Below are 21,799 nucleotides of genomic sequence, written 5' to 3' on the forward strand. Positions count from 1 at the left end.
TTTGAGATGTAGATTAAATTTTCACAATGAATTTATGGAGGGAATATATTTCATGAACTTAAAAAATCAACTTTCTATAGTTGGTACAATGCAGCAACGGCCTTGTTATTGCACTCTAGAAAAGAACGGGTTTGTTGAGCTTGAATGGAAGAATCACCATGTTGTGGAACACTAGTTGGTGTACTTAAATCCATCCTTGCTTCTTTGCACATCATGAACTTGTTCAAATATAGCTTTAGGAGTAGTTCTAGAAAGTTGGAGCAGACTCTATAAGAGCCATAATCCTGTCCCTTGTTGAGGTTATGAAGAGTGAAATGTTGAAGGTTTAACAAAAATAAAATGAAATAAGATAAAAACGTTTAAAGCTTCGGGGTTTTATTGGGTTGTGCTAGCCTCTTTTAGAGACCCTATACTATTGCCAAATGCGAGCCTTTTGTGGAAATTATGCCTCCTAGATATCCTTTTGAGGCATCTGGGAGGAAATAAGTAATATGAATCTTCACACATTGTATTCCATGTGTGAAGGGCTCAGAGATATTGTGCGAACTATCAAACTTATGAGCCACACTATGAAGCTGTGGGAGAGAGTGATTGAGCAACGACCAAGGCATGAAACAAGTATATCAAAAAATCAATTTGGTTTTAAGCCAACGATTGAGGCTATTATCCTACTTAGGCAACTTATTGAGAAGTTTAAGGTGAAGGAAAAGGACCTTCACATGGTCTTTATTGATCTAGAAAAAGCTTATGATAGAGTACCTCGAGATTTAATTTGGTGGGTGTTGGAAAAGAAAGGAGTCTCTAGATAACTATATCAACTTGGTGAGAGATATGAACGAGGGAGCGCTAACTAGTGTGCGGACATCTAGTGGAGAGACGAGTGGGTTTCCAGTGACAATAGTTCTACATATGTATACTCTTTAAAGTGGGGAGCAAGAACCTCAAATTACTGGGATTGATATCCCAAAAGGTCGGGATTGAGATCCCTAACATTTGGGATTCGATCCCTAACATATGCATTGTACAGATGACGCTCCCAACCATAGGGATCTTCCAGCCTTTCACGAGCCCCCAGTCTCCATCCGGCTCCCGATCCTTAGAACTTTGGATTATAGTTGCCAAACACTTTGTTAGGCATTACAGATTGAAGCCTCTTGGACTTGTCATCCTCCAAGTTTGATTAAATTCAACTTTGACGTTGTTCGAGGAGGTTAGGGCAGGACGGGTTTTTAGGGACTGCTTGGTGCAGGATGTAGCAAACATATGTGGCTTGAATGTAGCAGTATCATTGGCACTTCTGACTGGTCAAGGCTGGCTGCTTATACAAGATCTCTTAGGAGTGTTCTTACTCAGAGGTGACTTGCTCCATGCAATTAGATGGGCCTCTAGAGATTACCCTATCCTTGGCATTTCTCTGGTCTTCTGGATGAGATACTACAATTGGCCTTTCCTGTATTGGCCGTTCTTGGCACACACTTCCCTAGAGAGTTTGACTCTGTCTGTTTCCTACATTGCCAATTTGTTAACATCCTTTCCCTCAATCAAACATGACAGCTTAAAGCCATGTTAGGGCCATCAATTGTCTGTCTATTATGTGCCTAGTGGGTTGTTTAGAAATTCATTTTGGACTGCCAACGATGTTTGAACCAGTGTCCATTGCTTGTTGATTTCATAAACATCCAAAGTTTCTTGTGGCCAAAATGATTGGGGTCATTACTGTATCATAGGATACAATAATTGCTATATGGCTGATATTATGCATAGCTTCCACGTTTTAACTGTTAGTTGAACTTGGTCTCTTTTTGTGTTTCCTATCATTCCTAACTTATTAATTTGGTTTCATTTGTTAAATTGAGTACTGGTCTGAATGACTCTTAGTTGACTCGCAGGAGTTACGAGTCAATGCAAGATGGTGGCTTCAGGAATATTTAACCCTATGTCATGGGGTCCGCAAACTATGACTTTTCCATGTGTTTTTGATGGCAACAGATGTATGCTTCATAATCTTTAAAAAATGTGAAGTAGCTTAGAAATTTCACATTTGTTCTTTGGAGCAATCAAATTTTACTTTGGTAGTTGGCCCTGCTTCGTTATTTTTGATTTCCAGGGTTTCTCTTGAAGTTGGATGGTTATTTGAAAGGGAGCATTCATTTGATAAGATAAACGAAATTCACAAGTACCTGCTTCTTAAAGTTGATTTGCCCAACTGGTTTCATGATTCCTTTTTCTTTGCAATAGTCCCAAAAGCATTATTTCACTACAGTTACAACCTGCTTATTTTAGAAGTTGTCATCATTTAAGTTTTCTGTCATTTCATACTCTTTGATGTGCCTTGCAGTTGCGCAAACATTTTGCAAAACATTCTCATCTAAAGTCATACTGCATTTTTTAGTGCAATTATTTTTTGAAGAATATGAATGCAGTTTGTCTTTCTGCTTTTTCCTTTTTTATGTCTTGCACTACTAGCCTACTAGAAAAAGTTCATAAAGTCTGGTTTAGGCAGTTCTTATTGTCGATGGAACTACTTTAGGAAGGTGTCAATCTTTGGATAGCCTTTTATGCTTTTATTTTTTATTTTTTATTCCTTTTCACCAATAATTTTAATGGTTTTCAATGGAACATAACTACTTATGCTAACATATGAGAACTCCTGCACTTTTGATTGCCGAGTTATACCTTCATTTCATTTAGCATACTGTTTCTATGGTCCATCTTTCACTTTTCTGAATATTGAATATTAGATAATGGGAGATGTGGTAGAGCATTCTTCAGATGGGCAGTCTCTGGCAAGTGAAACTTAGGAAGCCAGGTCTTGGTCTTAAAGAATTAATTCGCTGGGGAATTCTATACTCTGTTATAATCTATTAGAAGCTGACAATTCCAATTTTGATTGGGGAAGTAGGGGTTTCAAAATGGGGGGTTTCAGTGGTATAGTAATTTTGGTATGCGGCTGTTCGAAATGATTTAACTGTATCTATTCTGTTGCAGACGTGCTGGTGTGGGAATGATTGGGCTTTGCTTCAGGAAATATTCGTCTCTGATGAATGTGAGAGAAGGGGATGTTTTGATGACTTCAAGTCACATTTATGTTTTGATGCCAGATGTATTACAATATCCGTAGCACCTAATTGTCTTGAGGGTTGCTTATGGTATATTCCAATTTTTGTGTAGGTCGTCTTGGATAGCTTGAAGGGTGTGGGTCATATGTTGGTCTAGGAATCTGTTGCCTTTGTGAGAGCCACAGCTTCCCAAGTCACATCTTTTAAATGTTACTTTTTTCTACCCCATGCAGCTAGCATTGCTTTTATCTTCAGTTTTTTTCCACTTCTTATCCAATATCCAACCTTTCCATCCTTTGCCACTTCAATTTCCTGCTATTTGGAGATTGTTGCATTTTTTTGTTTTGTGAAATCCTGATCTTTGGCTCATGATAGATCGTAGATGTCAATGTAGTCAACAATTTCTTCTATATATCTAACTTTTTGCTCTGGCGACTTCAGGAAATTTCGCCTATTTACGAAATTCTACTCTTCTGCCAGTAATTAGGCGTTTTTTTGTATATATATATATATACCCGCTGACCCCAAATAGTTGGGATGAGGCTTGGATGATGATGATGTTGTATTATATAGACAACCAATGCCTTCACTAGAGATTCTGTTTTTTCACTGTTGTCAATGATGGATCTTAGATAGTCAGATGTTAACATAGTCAATAATTTCTTCCATATATTTAAATTTTTGCCCCAGCAAATTCAGGAAATTTCACGTATTTACCAAATTTTACTCTTCTTCCAGTAAATAGTTTTTTACTTTTTCATATCTATAATATAGAGACCTAATGCCTTGTCGGTAATGTACTTTTGGTGACATGTTTCCACTTCTCATATGGCTGTCATCACCAAGTGACGAGATGAATAGTTCGAACTAGTATCATCTAATCCTTTACTTGATAATATTGTTTATTTTTAGATCTTTTTGGTGGTCGGTTTTAGTTTCCTTTCCAAATGATTGCTGGAATAGATATCACTAACTTTACTTGTAGCTAGCAATCTTTGTGAATGTTTTCCTTTCTATATTTGATTTTGATGGTATATGTTTCGTAAATGCCTATGAAATAATGCATCTTATTGCATCATAGTCCGGTTAATGATTTATTCGAAGTATATTTGAAGTATAGTGTTCTTGATTATGATGTTTCTTCAGGCACTAAGAGACTTAACATTACTCTTTATACTTTGCGGTGTGCATTTGTGCACCAAAATAAGACAAAAGTTTTACATGGAGAAGCAATTTGCTGAATTATCTTCAGATGCAACTCAAACTTTGTTGTGCTTTGCATGAGTTATGTCTGTGTTATCTCAGGTCTCCTAGATTCATTCCAATGGTTTGTTGGTATCTTTAAAAGGAGAAATATCTTTACATGATTTCTTGGACTTAATATCTTTTCACCATCCGTAGAGTTGAAAATTTGTGCTTCAGAAGTCAAATAAAAGAAAAGACATTTTTTTTTATTTTTCATTTATTTTTCTGTTGCTTCACGTTTTGGCTGTTAGTGGTATCATGTTAACTTCTTTCAGTTCTCTGCAGGATTATGTGGATTGACTTTTTTACAGTTGGGCCAGAATGTTGCAGCTGTTTTCAAGAATAAATTTTAGGGATTCATAATATATAAAGTTTTTGTTCGCTATGAAATTTGTTCCTCATCATCTTCTCAGATGGTTTAATATTCCATCACAAGGCATGATTGTGTTCTGGCAAGTTTTATGATTTTTCAGATGCACTGATCAAGTGTTTTTTCTTTTGCAGGCACTTCAAAGATAAGAAGGAACAACCAGAACCTGAAGCTGACCCTGAACGAGATCAAAGAACTGTCTTTGCATACCAGGCACTTTCCTTCATTAACTTTTCTTTACTGTACATCTGCCATTCATTTGATGGATTGTTTATCCTTGTGATGTATATCATTTTGAATGTTTGCTCTATATTTTTGACAGATTTGCTTGAAGGCTGATGAAAGGGATGTTTATGAATTCTTTTCAAGGGCAGGCAAGGTTAGTATGATGGGGGTGTATCCGCATGCTGCAGGATTTTTTGAAGAAATTATTGTTTAGAAGTTGTCTGCATGTAATTGGGCATTTGACTTCTCAGTTTGCTCTGATGTTGGAATCTTCACATCAGTGTTGGCGGTGGAATTTTTTTTTCTCGTCAGTTTTATCCTAGCATTATGGTCTTCCATATTCTCTCTCAAGTAGAATCATATCTCGTTGCCTGTGAAACAGTTGAAACACTGTATGTTGTATATTATTGGTATTTGTTTGCTTTTTTCATTGACACTAGTTCTTCTGCCTTGCATGGGTTGTAGTTTAAGAATGGATCTTTTTCATTTCAAAGTTCTTTCTAGTTGTTGAATTTAATATGGACGCTTAAACGTGACAGGCAATGATATAGGCTGCCTCTCATGGGTGCAATGTGCAATGATGTAAACTATGAAGTATCTGTGTCGGGTGTTTCATTCTGTAAGTCACTTTGAAATGTCCCTGTAATTCTGAAGAAATAATCCTTTTCACATTATTGTCTGTGTTGTACTCAGGTAAGGGATGTTCGTCTTATCATGGACCGAAATTCAAGACGTTCAAAGGGAGTTGGGTGAGTTAATTCTTCGCTAGATTGATGAATACTTATGAAATGAGCTTTTTAGTAGTTCAATGTTAACGAGATGCCCGGAATGACCACAACTTTATGAATGTTTGGGTCCTCTTCTTTTGTTCATTTCATTAAATCTTTGTGTACTGCTGAGATATACATATGTTCTATTGTGATTGACCTTCCATTTTATGACCAGTGAGCTTGTCAAAGAGCTTTGTCTTTACTATGACTGAACCTGTTGTATCGATGATTTTCCTCACATATTAGGCCAGTAGTCAACTTCATATGAGTGGATACTTCTCAAGTTCTCTCTTTTGATGCTTATCTACATTTACTTTCTGGATCTCCATTGTAATTGGGGTGTGCAACTTTTTCGTTGCTAGTGCTCTGCTACATTGCATGTCCATTGATGTCGTAATTCTTGACATATACTAAGATGATGCCCAGATATGGGTACAGATATGGAAAATAGGTGATACAACTCCGCATTTTTCAAAATCCAGGATACCAATATGGATATGGATATCGTATCTAACACATCTGGAAGTACATATTATAGTTTATAAAGTATATGGAAAAAGTTTATACACCCACCTCTAAAATACTTCGATAAAGGATTTTTGATGTTGGAAAAACATCTAATGAAGAAAAAAAGAGATTTTGAGATGCATATCTATGAAGAAAAAAAGAGATTTCAAATCCTAAAAATAGTACATCTTGCAACATATTATCTGGACCGTACATTTTGAAGATGTTCATGCGCTTATAGATATCCTTGATTTGAACTATTTTTGGAGTTTAAAACTTCATAATTAGATGCATCCAATACATTGATACATATGTATACCATATTGGATGCATGCGCACACATATATCATATCATAATGCGTAATATTATTCTTTTGTCACATTATGTATTTAACAATTATGAGATCTGTACATACATTTATCCTACAGTATCTAAGTATCAATGTTGATACAGTATGACAGCGGCACTTTAAGCATGTAGTGCTGTGCACAAATATCCATGTATCGTAGGGCATGGACATTTTCCAGGTCAGTTGTAGAAGAGCTATGCAACAGTGAGCCTTAAGGGATGGGCCTGTCTCAAATTTAATATTTGTGATGCAGTTTATCATGATTACTTGAAGTTGAACTAATTGGTTTGGTATCAGTAGTGTTCTTATTTTCGAACTCCAAAATAGCTGGTAAAACAGGCTAAAATCCAGTTCTTTTCCATTGCTGACTCGGGTTTTTGGAATCTAGATTTTTTGGAACTAAGTGAATACTTGTTCTTTTTGCTTCTAATTTACATTTAGTCTTTGGATAAGAATTCCAAACTATTTCTTTGGGTATGTATGTAATTTGTATGTTGCTAGTGCTGGGCTAGAACGGCAAGTGGATGCCATATTCCTTGACATCTCACAGTTTCTGGTCATTTGGAAGAGATATGCTAAAGTGAGGTTGGCTGATGTATCTATCTCCAATATGGAGTTTGTGATGCAATTTTCTCATAATTAATGGCTAATAATTGGGTTTGTACTTGCAGAGTGCCTCTGTTAGATCTCCAGACTAACATATAACTTTAAACTAAAGGGTCACTTGTTTCCCTTTGTCAAATGCTAATAAGGGAAATACTATACTATATGGAGAAAGTTAATGTTGTTGCAGGAAATACTTGATACTACTGTCAACTGCAAAGATTTTAATATTCAAAGGTATTACAAGAAAAGGAGATGCTTCTCTCTCTCTCTCTCACACACACACACACACACACACACACACACACAGTCACTCTCACATGTACTATGTGTGTGTGCATGCGTGCCTGTGCTTGCACACTTTTGTATCACACCTCTGGTGTGCTGTCAGCCTTGCTGTGGGGACAGCTTCATGAAGGCGACACAAGAAGACAAATGTAGATGGCTTGCGTGTAGCTTGGACTTGTTTCCATCCACAGCTGGAATTCATAATGGTACTCATGCGAATGAAGGTTTGTATTCTCATATGCCAATTTCAAGAGCTCGTACCTCGAGACTCGTTATGAAGGTCATATTCTTGTTATTGAAGGGACCACCTGTGGAAGCATGGGCGGTCTGGCTTACACAGTGTGTGCTAGGTGGGTGTAGCCAGAAATTCTGCTGCCTGTACCGCCTAGCTGCCTTTAGTCGCGGCCGTGTAGAACTTCATATTTTTCAGGTTCTATGCAGTTTTCCCTAGGAAACTTACATTAGGGAGTCCTCTACACAACTTGATGGTCTGCCCATGTGTTTGCCTAGATAGCGTGAAACCCAACAGAAAAAGTTGCCCTTGGGTTAAAAAACAGTTTGGTACTATGATACCCTTTTAAGTGGGAACCGGGGCAAGAGTTGTCCTAATGCCTCCTAGGATGTAGATTTGCATATATTAATGTTATGGATACCAAAAACACTTGGAACCTGTCTTCTCCAAGAATCGAAGTTGGTAGCCCTAGAGGCAAGAGTATTTGTCAAAGGCTGGCAAGGAGGGTCTAACCCAAATCCTTGTTACATGACACACAATTTTAATATGTGCTGGCGGGGCAATCCTTTGCTGGGGGCATATTGAGATATCTTGGAGGCTCATTTTATCTTTGTTGACCTAGTTGAGACTCCAAAACATTTGTTTTTCTGTGCATGACTTGTCAGAGTCATTTGTTAGTGTGAACAATACTCGTGAATGCTACTGTTAATAGTGTCGTGAACAATGCCGTGGACAGTGCTATGAACAGTACCATAAACAGTGCTATGAACAGTACTGTGAAGGGTAAAAACTGTCAAAACTAGAGAGAGAAAGGAAAAAGAAGAGATAAGAGAGAAAAAGATGAAAGAGAAAGAGAGGAGAGAGTGATGTGAGATTCAGTCAATCCATGCCCCACTAATATCGATATTTCTGATGTTTATTTAGGGTTTACAAAGGACAAAATCCTCAATGACAATAAATACCCTAAAGTATACAAAAATACCAAAAATACCCCAATATACAAAACAAGTTATTCTTTAACACTCGCCCTCAAGCTGGAGCAAATGTCACCCATGCCCAACTTGGAACAAATCTGCTGAGTCTGGTTTCGACAAAGCGCCTTGGTGAATATATCAGCCAATTGATCTTATGACTTTAACATATGGGGTTGTTATTTGCTTGCTGGTCATTTTCTCAAGAATGAATTGGCAAAATACTTGAATATATTTTTTTCTTTCATGAAAAATTGGATTTCTCGCAATATGAATGACCATCCAGCCATAGAACATCTTCATTGGTTTAGCAATTGAAAAACCCATTTCCAGCATCAAGGTTTTCAACCGTATTAACTCACATGAAGTACGAGGCATAGCTCTATACTTAGCCTCTGCATTAGATTCTGTTTCTTGCTTTTTAAAGTCACCAAGTTTCTTCCTATAAAGGTGCAGTAACCTGTAGTAGATGAAGGTGATCCTGCCCAATCAGCATCAAAATAACTGTCAATGTCAAAGTGGTCATTCTTCTTGTAGGTGAGTCCTCGGCTTAGGCCTTCCTTCGTGTGTCTCAAAATTCTTCTTATTGCTTCCCAATGTGATGTTTTGGGTGAATGCATAAATTGACTTACTACACTCACACCAAAGGCTATATCTGGTCTAGTTATTGTCAGGTAGAGAAGTCTACTAACAAGTCTTTTATATCTGCCAGGATCTTCTAGTAAGTCTCCTTGGTCCACTGAAAATTTGGAACGTGGATCTATGGGTGTATTAATTGGTTTAGTCCCTAGAATCCCTGTTCCTGTTAGTAAATTTGTTACATATTTCCTTTGGGATAGACTAATTCCATATTGTGAACGAGCTACTTCAATCTCAAGAAAATTTCTTCAACTTCTGAATTCCTTCTTAATCATTGTTTGTAATAATATCATCAAAATAAACAACCAAGATAATAGTTCTAGTGGCTCGCTTTCGAATAAATACTGAATGATCCACACGGCTTCGCTAAACCCATATGCTATAGTAAGCTCGTTTAATTTCTCAAACCATGCGCGTGGCGACTGCTTTAGGCCATAAATAACATGCATACTTTGATTGACTCCCCTTGAGCAACAAAGCCCAACTCCATATAGACTTCTTCTTATGAATCCCCATGGAGGAATGCATTCTTAACATCAAGTTGTCCTCACTTCTCAAACCTAATAAATGGAACCCCTAAAGGATTTTTCGCATCCTCTAGGGGTCTCCACCAGGGTGACCCTCTCTCTCCCTTCTTGTTCGCAATAGCTGCGGAAGTTTTTAGTCGTTCTATTTCTCGGGTGTTCCAGGCAGGACTACTCTCTGGATTCAGGAGCAGTAGACATGGCCCAACAGTGTCCCATCTGCGGTATGTGGATGACACTTTGGTGTTCTTGGACGCTACCTCAAATGAAGTGGATACACTTAATCTTTACCTCAATTGCTTCCAAGCAGCAACATGTTTCAAAGTCAACATGGAAAAATAAAAAATAATGGGAGTAGCAATTTCAAATGTTGAGATTAGAGCGCTAATTCCAAACTGGGAATGTAAAGTGGAGGATCTTCCTACTACTTGTTTAGGTCTCCCCCTTGGACTTGGAAAACCCAAAAAGAGACAATGGTCCCAGGTCTTAGATAGGGTAGACAGACGCTTGCCAATTGGAAAGGTAGACTCCTCTCTGTGGCAGGGAGGTCGACCCTGATTAAAGCCACCTTATCAAAACCCTCAGTTTATCTCATGTCCCTCTTTCATATGCCAGCTCAAGTGGCTAACCGTTTGGACCAACTCATGAGAAATTTCTTATGGTCGAGGCAAGCTGAGAAGACAAAATTTCACCTAGTTGCATGGGATAACATTTGTCTTCCTAAAAACCAGGGAGGTCTAGGAATCAAGATTCTCCGAAAACATAACCTCACCCTATTAGGCAAGTGGTGGTGGCGTCTAGCAACCCAGCCCGACTTTCTTTGGGCTCAAGTCCTAAGGAAAAAATATAGGATACCTGATGGAGTTTGGGTGTCTGTGAGAACCGTGAGACACAATGCCTCAGGAGCATGGAAATCTTTTTTGTTGGCCTTGTCTCAATTCAAAAGTTACATTAGATTTCACCCTAAAGAAGGTTCCCGGGTGAGATTCTGGTCAGACTTATGGATAGGTTCATCACGTTTATGGGATGTTTTCCTTGCTCTCTACTCGCTGACCATTAACAAAGATTCAACAGTGGCTGAGGAATTGTTCCTATCAGGAGAGCGAAGAGTTTGGAACCCATCCTTTCGGAGGAACCTAACAGAAGAGGAGATCAACCTTGTTCAACAGCTCATCATAGGTCTTCACTCTCTCTTTATACCTAACCAAGGAAGAGACAATATGGTTTGGACACCCACTCCTTCGGGTACGTTCTCGGTTGCTTCCTTTTATAAAATTCTCTCTCTCAGCCTCCCACCTTTCTCGGTAATCCCACCTCGGTGATTGCGAAAGTGTGGTCTACCAGCGCCCCACCTAAGGTCCAAACTTTCATCTGGCTTGCTTGCTATCACAGAGCTCTCACAACGGACCAACTCCAAAAGAGAGGGATTCCTATCCCTAATAGATGTGTATTATGCCAACACGAGGAAGAGTCTAATCCCGACTTATTCATTCACTGTGACTTCTTCTCTGAATTATGGGGCAACATATTGCAACTCTTCGGCATAGAATGGGTCACTCCCCCTACTGTTAAAGCGTTCTTCTCTTATAATCTACATTCTCAGTGGCTGAAGGTTGGCAGAGTCCTTTGGAAGGCTACCTTAGCGGCAACCTTATGGACCATTTGGATGGAAAGAAACAACAAAATTTTCCGCGGTTCAAAATTACTAGTTGCAGTACTCTTGCACAAAACCATTTCCATAGTTTCTTTTTAGGCCTCAAATCACAAGGTATACTCGGGTATACCAAGGAATTTGCTCTTTCCCCAATGGAAAAATATTCTACATCACCGCCCCCGACAGCCGCAAAGGTCTAGCTTTTGGCAACCACCACCACAAGGAATCATCAAATTAAATTTTGATGGATGCTCCTTTGGGAATCCTGGCCCAACTGGGGCTGGGGGGGTTTTTAAAGACCACCAAGGCAACGTGCTACTTACATTCTCAGAGCATCTTGGTATCAAGGATGCACATATGGGAGAAGCTTTGGCTCTCCTCCAAGGCCTGAAAAAGTTCAACCGCTCTTGGTGCTTGCACCTCATCATAGAAGGAGATTCAAAAAAGGTTCTCTCATGGGCTAGTAGGACTACTTATCCGCCATGGTACCTAACCACTATCTTTGATGAAATTGAACATATTTGCAAGGATATGGACGTCTCCTGGAGGCATATATGGAGGACGTACAATGACTTTGCAGATCACTTGGTGAAAGAGGGAGCTAGTTTGCAAGCACAAGATCAAGCTGGGGCCGTCTCCTTTTTTGGACAGGACCCTTGGCACAGCCTTTCAACATGGCGTTTTAGTTGGCATTTTAGGCGTCCTGTAATTTTTTGAAAGTCTCATGTATATTTTCTAAATCGGGCGGAACCTATAAGCCCTTTTTGTATGTGATACGCTGACTGTATTTTTACCGATTCCCCCCTAGAGGGTGAACTTGGACTTACAAATTCTTGTACACAAAACTTCAATAATACAATGTTAACCATAATAACGACCCCTTATTTGCTGCCATATTTAAAAGTACCCTAACTGAATTAAGTTTAGCCATAGGAGCAAATTTCTCAAAATAACTAATACCAAATGTTTGTGTATCCCGTAGCCACTAGTCTAGCTTTTAATCTCTCTACAAATCCATCTGGCTGGTACTTAATGGTATATACCCAATGACATCCAACCATTCTTGCTGGCAAATTAGTGAGCTCCCAAGTACCATTTGACTCAAGCGCAACCGTTTCCTCATTCATAGCTTTCTTCCGTCCAACATACAAAAGAGCTTCCTAATAGGTTTAGCTACGGAAATGGAAGAAATGCTAAAGAAAAATTCTTATAACAGGGAGACATATTTTCCAATGTAACAAAATAAGCAATAAGATGTTTTGTACATGATCGTTGACCTTTATGAAGTGCTATTCGAAGAGCAATACTTCCAATTTCAAGAGTAGGTTCAGGAACATGATGAGGAGAAAAAGATGAAGATTGGTCTGTTGTTTGAGTTGGTGGTGCTGGTCCTTCGTTTAATTTCCTTCTCATATGTACATTGAGAGGTTGTTCCTGTGGAACTCTTGTAATAGGAGAGACATGCTTTGTAGAGGGAGACACTTGAGATAATGAATTATCAATAAAGAAAGGAATAGGAATGTAAACAGGTGTAGAAGAATTTATGGGTCGTGAATTCACCCCTTGTGTGGATTGTCCTTAATTTATTTCTAGCATATTACCCTCATAAAAAACGTATGGAATATTTTTAAAAAAGGTAACATCAACACACTCAAAGTTCTTTTCAAACCAGGATGATGACACTGATAGTCTTTTTGGGTACGCGAATATCCTAAAAATATACACTAAATAGCTCGGGGATCCAATTTGTTTGTTTCAAGATCTAAGACCTGAACAAAGCAAACACACCCAAAAACTCTAGGGGGCACAATAAACAAAGGTCTATTGGGAAAAACAAAAAACTCAGTAATTTTCCATCCAAAACAGAAGAAGGCATACAATTTATCGATTAACAAGCTGTCAAAAACAACATCTCCCCAAAATGTTTTGGGCATGTGCATATTTAACAATAAAGCATCAGTTACCTCTATTATATGACAAATTTTTCTATTTGCTATCCCATTCAGTTGGGTAGTATGTGCACATGATGTTTGATGCAGAGTTTGCCATGTGTGGCTAAATGATTATGTGCCCCAGCTAAGGTCTAGGCTTCCATTATCACTTAACGCATTAAAAAACCACTAGCAATTTCAAAAATGGGTAGGGGTTCGTCATCCCCACTAAATTACCCAAAGAAAAAAACCCAAATATTCGTTCCAAATTGCCTTTGAATTTCCTTATGGAACAATGAAAAAATAGGCAAGGCCTTAGATCTGTCCTTTATTAAATATAACCATGTCATTTGGGAAAATCGTCAACACAAATTAAAAAATATCTATAACCACATAGACTCTGAACTCTAGAAGGTGAACAACCACAAAAGAAAAGACTCTCGTTTATCATTTCTAGAAGGGAAAGAGGTCCTATGATGCTTTCTTAACTCACAAGCCTCACACTCAAGGAGTTGATGCTGCCTCTAATGAAGGGTCTGTCGTCTTCAAATTATTGATGGATGGATGATCAAGTCTGCAATGCCATTGGAGAGGGGAAACACTAGAATGTAGAGCAGCACTCACGCAGCTACAATCAAGATTGTAGAGCCCATCAAACTCACAAACGCCACTAATCATCTTCTTCGTCTTTAAATCTTGAAAGATACAATATGAGGGATAGAAAGTCACTTAATACTGAAGTGATTTAGGTAATTTACTGATTGACAATAAACTGAATGGAAATTGGAACATAAAGAATAGAAGATAATGAGAGTGAAGAATGCCTTTACCAGATACACTAGAAGAAGAACCATCAACTAGAGTGACAGTAGTTGCCATCTGGTTTACTGAGAGACATGAACATAGAGGACTCACCAGCCATATGATCAGAGGCTCTTGAATCAATGACCCAAGGAGAAGCCTTCTGTGATGCAAGGAATGCAAAAGTACATGTATAGTGAAAATACTAGTGGAAGAGGAAGGATGAATAGAGATGGTTTTTGGCTATTGTTGATTAACTTATTATTGTCCTCCCGTGAGAGCAACACTAAGTCACCAGCAAAATTTAGAGTCTCGGTCTTGATCATTGGAGCCAATTGGGTGCGCACCATCACCTTTAGAAGCATAGGACACCTGGTTAGCCCAAGCAGGCTTACTAAACTTATCCCAACATTTTTCAGCAATGTGATGTGTTCGCCTCAATGGGTGCACGTCCCACTACCTCAACCTTTACCATGATCTCCCCTTGGATCACGACTACATCCTCTATTTCCACTACCATGACCTTTGCTATCACCTCTACCCATGGAGGAGGTTAAACTAGATCCAGCACCAGTGCTAGTAGTCAATGAAGAAGAAGATACAGTAACCGGTTGAAGGTGAGGGTATACATTATTGAGAGAGGGAAGTTCACTACTACTAAGATTTGCCCCTGAATAGCACGATACTCAGAATTAAGGTTAGATAGGAACTTTGCAACTCTAAATTCCTCTCTTTGCTTCTTAAGAAGTTCCATATCACTAGTTATGGGTTGATAAATTCAACTCTTCCTACCTACCTTAGAGAGAACTATAATAATCACTAAGGCTTTGATCTCCTTGCTACAAAAGACTTGCTCTCATAGAGTTGATAAATTCGAGAAATTTTTTTATCGAAGGAGTACATTTCCTTTACAGCTTCCCCTCACCTCCTTAACAGTATCCTAGAACATAACATCAGATCTCACATGGGCTTCCATACTATTCCATAACCATATCATAATCTGAGTTCGCCCTAAGCTACTCATCATCTTTCCCCTTGCTCCCAGAAAAACCGTTATGGATTGGGCCCGTAAAAGGTAATTGGACCCATTTAATCTTTAGATATTGCTGGAATTCCTATCATGTCATTGACAGTAGTAGGAATTCCAGGTATACTTTGCTTGGCCATGAGAACAAAACAATCTCAAATAAGCAACTATGAAAGTATAACTTCAGTCACACAAAAAACACCCTAAAAACTTCCTAGAAATTTATAAATTCAACGATCCACAAGCATAAAACAGCAGGTAGCACACACAGTTACTTCTCAATCAACTATGAGGAGAACACTTTTCTGTTTAAAAACCGATGCACAAAGCTCTTTCCACTATAACTCATGATGAAATCCCAAAACAAGTAATTCACAACTTCTGCAAATACACCTTGTAACATTTCACACTTGTCCCGTTCAGCTTTTTACATCCTAGAGAGGAACCTTTCGATGGAACGAACATACACAACACGTAGAGGCTACCATATTGGCCTCACACACAGAAAGGATTATTTCTTGACGAAATCAGCACTAACAAAATTAGTGTTTTTCCTCTCGCTGTGTTTTTTTTTGTTTTGTTTTGTTTTTAGAGGTAGCTATTTATTTAAAGAAGAGAGAAAGACAATAAGTACATCAATGCTTTGATACCATGTGAACAATACTCGTGGGCGATACTGTGAACAATGTCATGAATAGTGCTGTGAACAGTACCATGAATATTACCTTGAACAATACATGAATAGTAAAAATTGTCAAAATTAGAGAGAGAGAGAGAGAGAAATGAAGGGACAAGAGAGAAAAGGTGAAAGAGAAGAGAGTGACATGATATTTAGTTAAGTGTCTACATCATCATCATAATCATCATCATCCAAGCCTTATCTCAACTATTTATGATCGTCTACACGAATCATGCTCTGCCATTCAACTCTATCATGGGCCATACCAGTGTTCGCAAAATTAAACCGGAACAGTTAATCTGACATGGGCCTGAAAGTGGTTTAACCGGCCTAACCGGTAAACCGGTTCAACTGCTCTAACTAGGCAAGTCCCGGGCTGTCAAAAAAAGGTTGAACAAAAATAAAAAAAAAAAATCTAAAATATGAAAAGCATATAAAGAATGATTAAAGCAAAACACATTCAAATGAAGTTGAAAATTAATGAAAAAAATGGATTTTAACCCATTTTTTATTTTCCAAGAGCTATTTTTAAAATTTTCTAAAAAGTATGGAAAAATATAAAAATCAGCATTAATGACCAATTTTTTTTTAATCTTTACCATAATGTAGAGAATATTTAAAAATGCATTACAAATCAAATTCCTTATTTTTGAGAATTTATATACATTTTTTTAATTTTTTTTTTGTAAAATACCTGTTGATCACCCTAACCGCCCAAAACTGGAACTGGCCACTAGCCGGTTCTGATCTAACTGGGCGATTAGCGGTTAGATCGGGCGATTTTGTGAACAATGGGCCATACCCTTAGTCAGATCACAAGGCACTATATCTCTTCTCACCGCTATTAGGGCTAATAGCTGGTTTTTTAGATGAATAAGTTAAAAGAATGTAGTGGACAAACATTTTACTCAAGTGTTCCATGATTGGCATATTAAAATAAATACTTCTAGTCATGAGTAGTGATCCTTCCATGCTCATTCCTAGGTATCAACTTAATGGAAATTGTGGTTTCGCTCTAAATACTGAGACTCTTTGCTAGGTTCACTGGTACTTTTCCAGCTAAGTTATAAACCAGAGTTGTTAGTAGTTGGGACCTTGAACTTTGCTTGGTGATATCCTTCAGAGAACTATCTGAGTTGGGTTGGCAAGCCTTGTGGCAGGAGATGATGCCCCATCTGTGCTATGTCTAGCTTTCATTTAGTGAAATATCTGAGGATACTTGAGAAGTTGGATTCAGTAATGGAACCTCGTTATTGGTCCTTGCCTCATCATTTTTCTATTGCAGGGATTCAGTAAAATTGTTTATTATATGTTAACGATATCAGTTTAATCTTCTATGTTATTGCAATATACTTGGTTATTGATTCATGAGTGTTTTAGTTCATCTGCGCATTCATGGCTGTTGAATAAAGAGTATCTTTTATCTGCTTAATTAAAAAAAGATGTGGGTTCTGGCATGTGAGTGCCTCTTTTGGGCATGCAGTTTAGTATTTTGTGCTTGTATTGCATTTGCGTCATTCCATGTGTGTGGGTGATGACATGCTTAGTTTGCGGCTAATGTTGACCTATCCATTTTATTTTTCATCTATAGGAATATTATCGCTATCGATGCTTAAAAAGCATTTAATTATGCATCAAGAAGATAATTTAATCTTAATGGCTTTTTGCAGATATATTGAATTTTATGATGCAATGTCTGTGCCAATGGCAATAGCACTTTCTGGTCAAATGCTATTTGGACAACCAGTGATGGTTAAGCCATCTGAGGCTGAAAAGAATCTTGTTCAACCTACTCCTGCAGGTGGACAAGGTGGCCTTATTGGGCCTTATTCAGGGGGTGCTAGACGTTTGTATGTTGGGAATCTACATTTCAACATGACAGAAGACCAGCTTCGGCAGGTGAGTATAATTCTGTGCATGTAGAATTTCTAAATATTCTATGGTTTTGCATTTCATTTTCTGTTATCATTATTTGCTGCTGTCTCAGAAGTGAGAATTTCCACGGCTAAACGAAATATCGGAAACATACTACCATAGTTTTCAAATGCGACCGCATATTTCATTATGCAGACTCATCTGCTTTGGTTCCCTTAGGTAGGCATAATTGATGTGCCCCCTAGGCAGGGCATCGCCTGCATAGGCGACTGCATCAGCGCAAGCCTGTGCAGATGCATATTTCAGACTTGCTTGTGGGCAGACATAGAGCCAACAAGCAAGGGAAAAATGTTCTTTTTTCCCCCGAGAGGAAGAGTGGTAGTTTTTGGGACAAGCAAGGGAAAAATGTTCCTTTTTCCCCCGAGAGGAAGAGTGGTAGTTTTTGGGGCTTGGGGGTTGGGAGGGGGAGGGGGTGGGGGAGGGTGGGGGGGACGGTTGGATTGTGGGCTGCACTTAATAACTATGGAGTGCATTTAGTTATCTTTTTGTTTTTTTTGTCATTGTGCTTTAGTCTTCAAGGTTTGGTTTTTGGTTCTACTTGCCGACAAGCAAGGGAAAAATGTTCTTTTTTCCCCCGAGAGGAAGAGTGGTAGTTTTTGGGGGTTGGGAGGGGGAGGGAGGGGGAGGCGGAGGGGGAGGGGGAGGGGAGGGGGGGGGGGGGGGGGGGGGGGTGGGGTGTGGGCTGCGCTTAATAACTATGGAATGCATTTAGTTATCTTTTTGTTTTTTTTGCCATTGTGCTTTAGTCTTCAAGGTTTGGTTTTTGGTTCTACTTGCCAAGTACTTAGTATGGGGCTATATGCTAATATTGCTGTTTTTTAATTTCTTTTCAAGTTTTTTTTGATAAGCTACCATACCGTAAATCTTTCTTCCTTAAGTGCATGATACATTGACACACTCATTTGGTTTTTATTAGATTTGATGAATGTGTTGGATTGTTGAATTAGACATGCTAATTATATAAAAGAATGGAGATAGAAAATGCCTCTATTGCTTTATATGTGACTAATGATAAATTAAAATGCCTACTGTCACTAAATCACATACTCGTGTTATTCTTTGTATTTTTATAAATTTTATTTTTGTTGATCTTTTTTTTTTTAACTTATTGTCTTCATAGGAAGTGATGTGCATGCATCGAGGTGCATGACATATCAGGCCCCCCTAGTGCCTCATACCACACCCCTCATTTGATAACATCTGCATGTTACGAATAATGGGTTTGACTTTTGAAACATATTGACAACATTACCAGGGGCGAACCTTGCTGAATGGAAGGAGCTAAAGGGAAGGATGACGAAATGAGAAAGCTCAAAGAACATCACACGTGACATCAATAATGACAATTCCCTTATCAAGGACCACCAACATGGCAAACTCACACCCCCAAACCCCCCCAGCCCCCCAAAAAAAAAAAGAAAAGAAAAGAAAGGAAAAAAAAAAAAGAAAAAGAAAAAAAAAGAAAAGAAAGGAAAAAAAAAAAAAAGAAAAAGAAAAAAAAAGAAAAGAAAAATCTCTTTCTTTTTCTTCCTTCAAAGAACTCATTTAAAGGGCCCAACCTTATTAAATCTCTTTCTTTTCCTTCCTTCAAAGAAGTCATTTAAAGGGCCCAACCTTATCAAGGCTCCTAAATCGAAACCCATTTAGAGCTCCAAATAATACCCAAACTCTCTCTTTCTGTGCCTGCCTTGCGTGTTGCACTTGTGTAGGAGCTATGTCCCCTTGCTCCTACATCAAAGTGAGGGCCCCCTGCCCTGGGAGACTGGAGCATCTTTTCGAGGAGATCTCCCACCTTTCCTCTTCCTTTCAGGTTTCCTTCAACCATATCCAAAGGGAGGTTAACGTAGTCATTGAATCCCTCACCAAACATGGTGCTCAGACTGCTGCACTCTCTATAATCAGCAACTCCTCACTTCAAGAATTTCCATTCATCTCTCCCCCATTTTCTCAAATTTTGTTGGAATTCATTAGTGACTAAATTTTCAGTTCCGGGTCACACTTCCTATCTATTTCTTTCATTCATGTTCGCCTTTTAATCTTGGGATTTTTACAACAAAATAAATATGTGTAATGTTTATTTCAAATAAATATTTACCCATTTAGCAATACTACGGTAATATATTGGTAGTGAACATGTGGCTAACTGGGAATATAAATATTGACTTTTAGATTTCCGTACTAAAAATTGTCATAAGGTGTGAGACAACGACAAATTTACCCCTCGCCCTAAAATTTACAGGAAATTCCAATTGCCAATGATTTCCCTGTGATTCTTGTACCTGGAACTTCAAGAACCTGGGCTTCCACTCCCCTCCCCTTAACTTACAACACTGACATGCAATTGCCCTAAAAAGTTTTCCGCCTATCTCCAATACGGTACAGCAGCGAATGGTACTTCTTTTTCTTGATATAGAATGAGGGGGAGAGGAGAGTAATCACAAAAAGAAAGAAATAGGGAGAGAGAAGAGAGAGACTCAATTATAGGGGTCCAGCAATAGCAAAATGGGAGCCTTCTGCTTTTGCCCAGTTTGCTTCACCTCGCAGCCCACTTCTCTACCTTGTTCTTCTTCATCCACAAGGATTCGATTGAATATTGTCCGTTCCTCTCAAGGTTCCAGGGATCATGAGCATTGCCAAACTGAACACCAGCAACTGCTTCAATAACAATAACACATGGCAGCTCAATCAAGCCTTGGTCCAGGACTGCACCACAAAGTTGCAGCTAAAAATATTAGAGAGTGGAAAATCCCCCTTGTTGATGGCCACAATCCTCGTAGTAGCTGAGATGGTTGTCGACTAAGCAGGGATGTACATGAATTTAGCAAAGCAGAGGAACAGCTGGTACAATTCTCCTCAACTCCATCACCATGGCCTCTCTCACCTCCTTCCCTTGCTCTTCCCCTGCCGACCTTTCTCTGGCCTTCTCCTCCACACTCATCTACTTGGCCACCACCACTATTTTGTGTGTGCTGTATGCAAGATCCAGCATCAGGTTCACTTTGGGTGCCTCCACCCTTCCCAAAATAGTGATCTCACCTTTGCCCCTTTTCTCCAATGGCCTCATTAACCACATTGAAGTATCCCGTGTATCTCTCCTTCGCATTATCTGAATCCATGGAAGCAAGTAAACTGCAATTCCCCCCCATTGTTCTCTCTAGAACAAAAAAGGTAGGCAAGTACCAAAGGTGCTTCCTCTTTTCAGAAACAGAAAGACAGGGGAAGCAAAGAGATGCCACTACTAAGGAGCACTAGGGCGCTCGCATAAGAGAACCCTCAATAAAGGAATTTTAATTTTTTTTGTTGTTGTTGTTTTGTGTGTGTGTGTTTTTGGACATGGGTTTTGTTCTAGTGAGGGGGGCTCTGAAAGTCCCAAGATGAACTAAAAAATACTTCAAGGATAACTCCAAGATAGAGCTTTAAAGAGACAAAAGTACAAAAGTGTGTACAAAAGTGTGTACAAAAGTACAAAAGTGAATTTTATGGTCAAACTATGACAATTCACAAATAACTGATCGTTTAGTATTCTGTAGAATCAATACAGTTTAATGTCTACAGGCTGTTTGTTGTGCCCCTAAATTGTCATGACTGAGTTGCTTTTTATATGATTGAGAGTTTTGGCCATGACAATAATTCCTGCCCAGGTCTTTGAACCTTTTGGCCATGTGGAGTTGGTACAATTGCCTCATGATCCAGAGACAGGGCATTTCAAAGGTTTCGGGTTTGTACAGGTAAACATATATATTTTAACAATAAGCCTTTCATCTAAGTTTTAGGCTAATCAATGCTGGTCACTTGTAGTTTGCACGTCTCGAGGATGCAAGAGCTGCTCAAAGTTTAAACGGACAGCTTGACATTGCTGGCAGAACTATCAAGGTAGGTTGCACTTTTTCCCATATATAGGAGATTGATATTTGAATCCATTTTTTTGCTATCTGAATCCACATACCTGCATGGAATTTTCAAAAGATTTGGCTCTTTGTTTTCCACCC

The 21,799-nt window shown here is 38.7% G+C and overlaps 1 protein-coding gene across 5 annotated transcripts in view; it reads left to right on the forward strand.

The window, feature by feature from the left end:
• Positions 1 to 21,799, forward strand: part of LOC18424523 (uncharacterized) — a 36,208-nt gene that overhangs the window by 2,983 nt on the left and 11,426 nt on the right. For 2 of the 5 annotated variants that reach the window (XM_020676615.2, XM_006829109.4), the window contains exons 3-8: positions 4,809 to 4,887; positions 4,997 to 5,053; positions 5,593 to 5,648; positions 17,546 to 17,774; positions 21,452 to 21,538; positions 21,609 to 21,683. In XM_020676615.2, the coding sequence (XP_020532274.1) occupies positions 4,809 to 4,887; positions 4,997 to 5,053; positions 5,593 to 5,648; positions 17,546 to 17,774; positions 21,452 to 21,538; positions 21,609 to 21,683 (583 nt within the window). Of the gene's footprint in view, positions 1 to 1,889; positions 1,992 to 4,808; positions 4,888 to 4,996; positions 5,054 to 5,438; positions 5,519 to 5,592; positions 5,649 to 17,545; positions 17,775 to 19,065; positions 19,323 to 21,451; positions 21,539 to 21,608; positions 21,684 to 21,799 lie in introns of those variants that run through there. The other 3 variants (XM_020676616.2, XM_088848521.1, XM_088848520.1) reach the window with 3 other exon arrangements.

The sequence above is a fragment of the Amborella trichopoda genome, chromosome 9 (assembly GCF_054954075.1).
Source record: "Amborella trichopoda isolate Santa Cruz 75 chromosome 9, AtrichopodaSantaCruz75HAP2 v2.0, whole genome shotgun sequence".
Classification (NCBI taxonomy): Eukaryota; Viridiplantae; Streptophyta; class Magnoliopsida; order Amborellales; family Amborellaceae; genus Amborella; species Amborella trichopoda.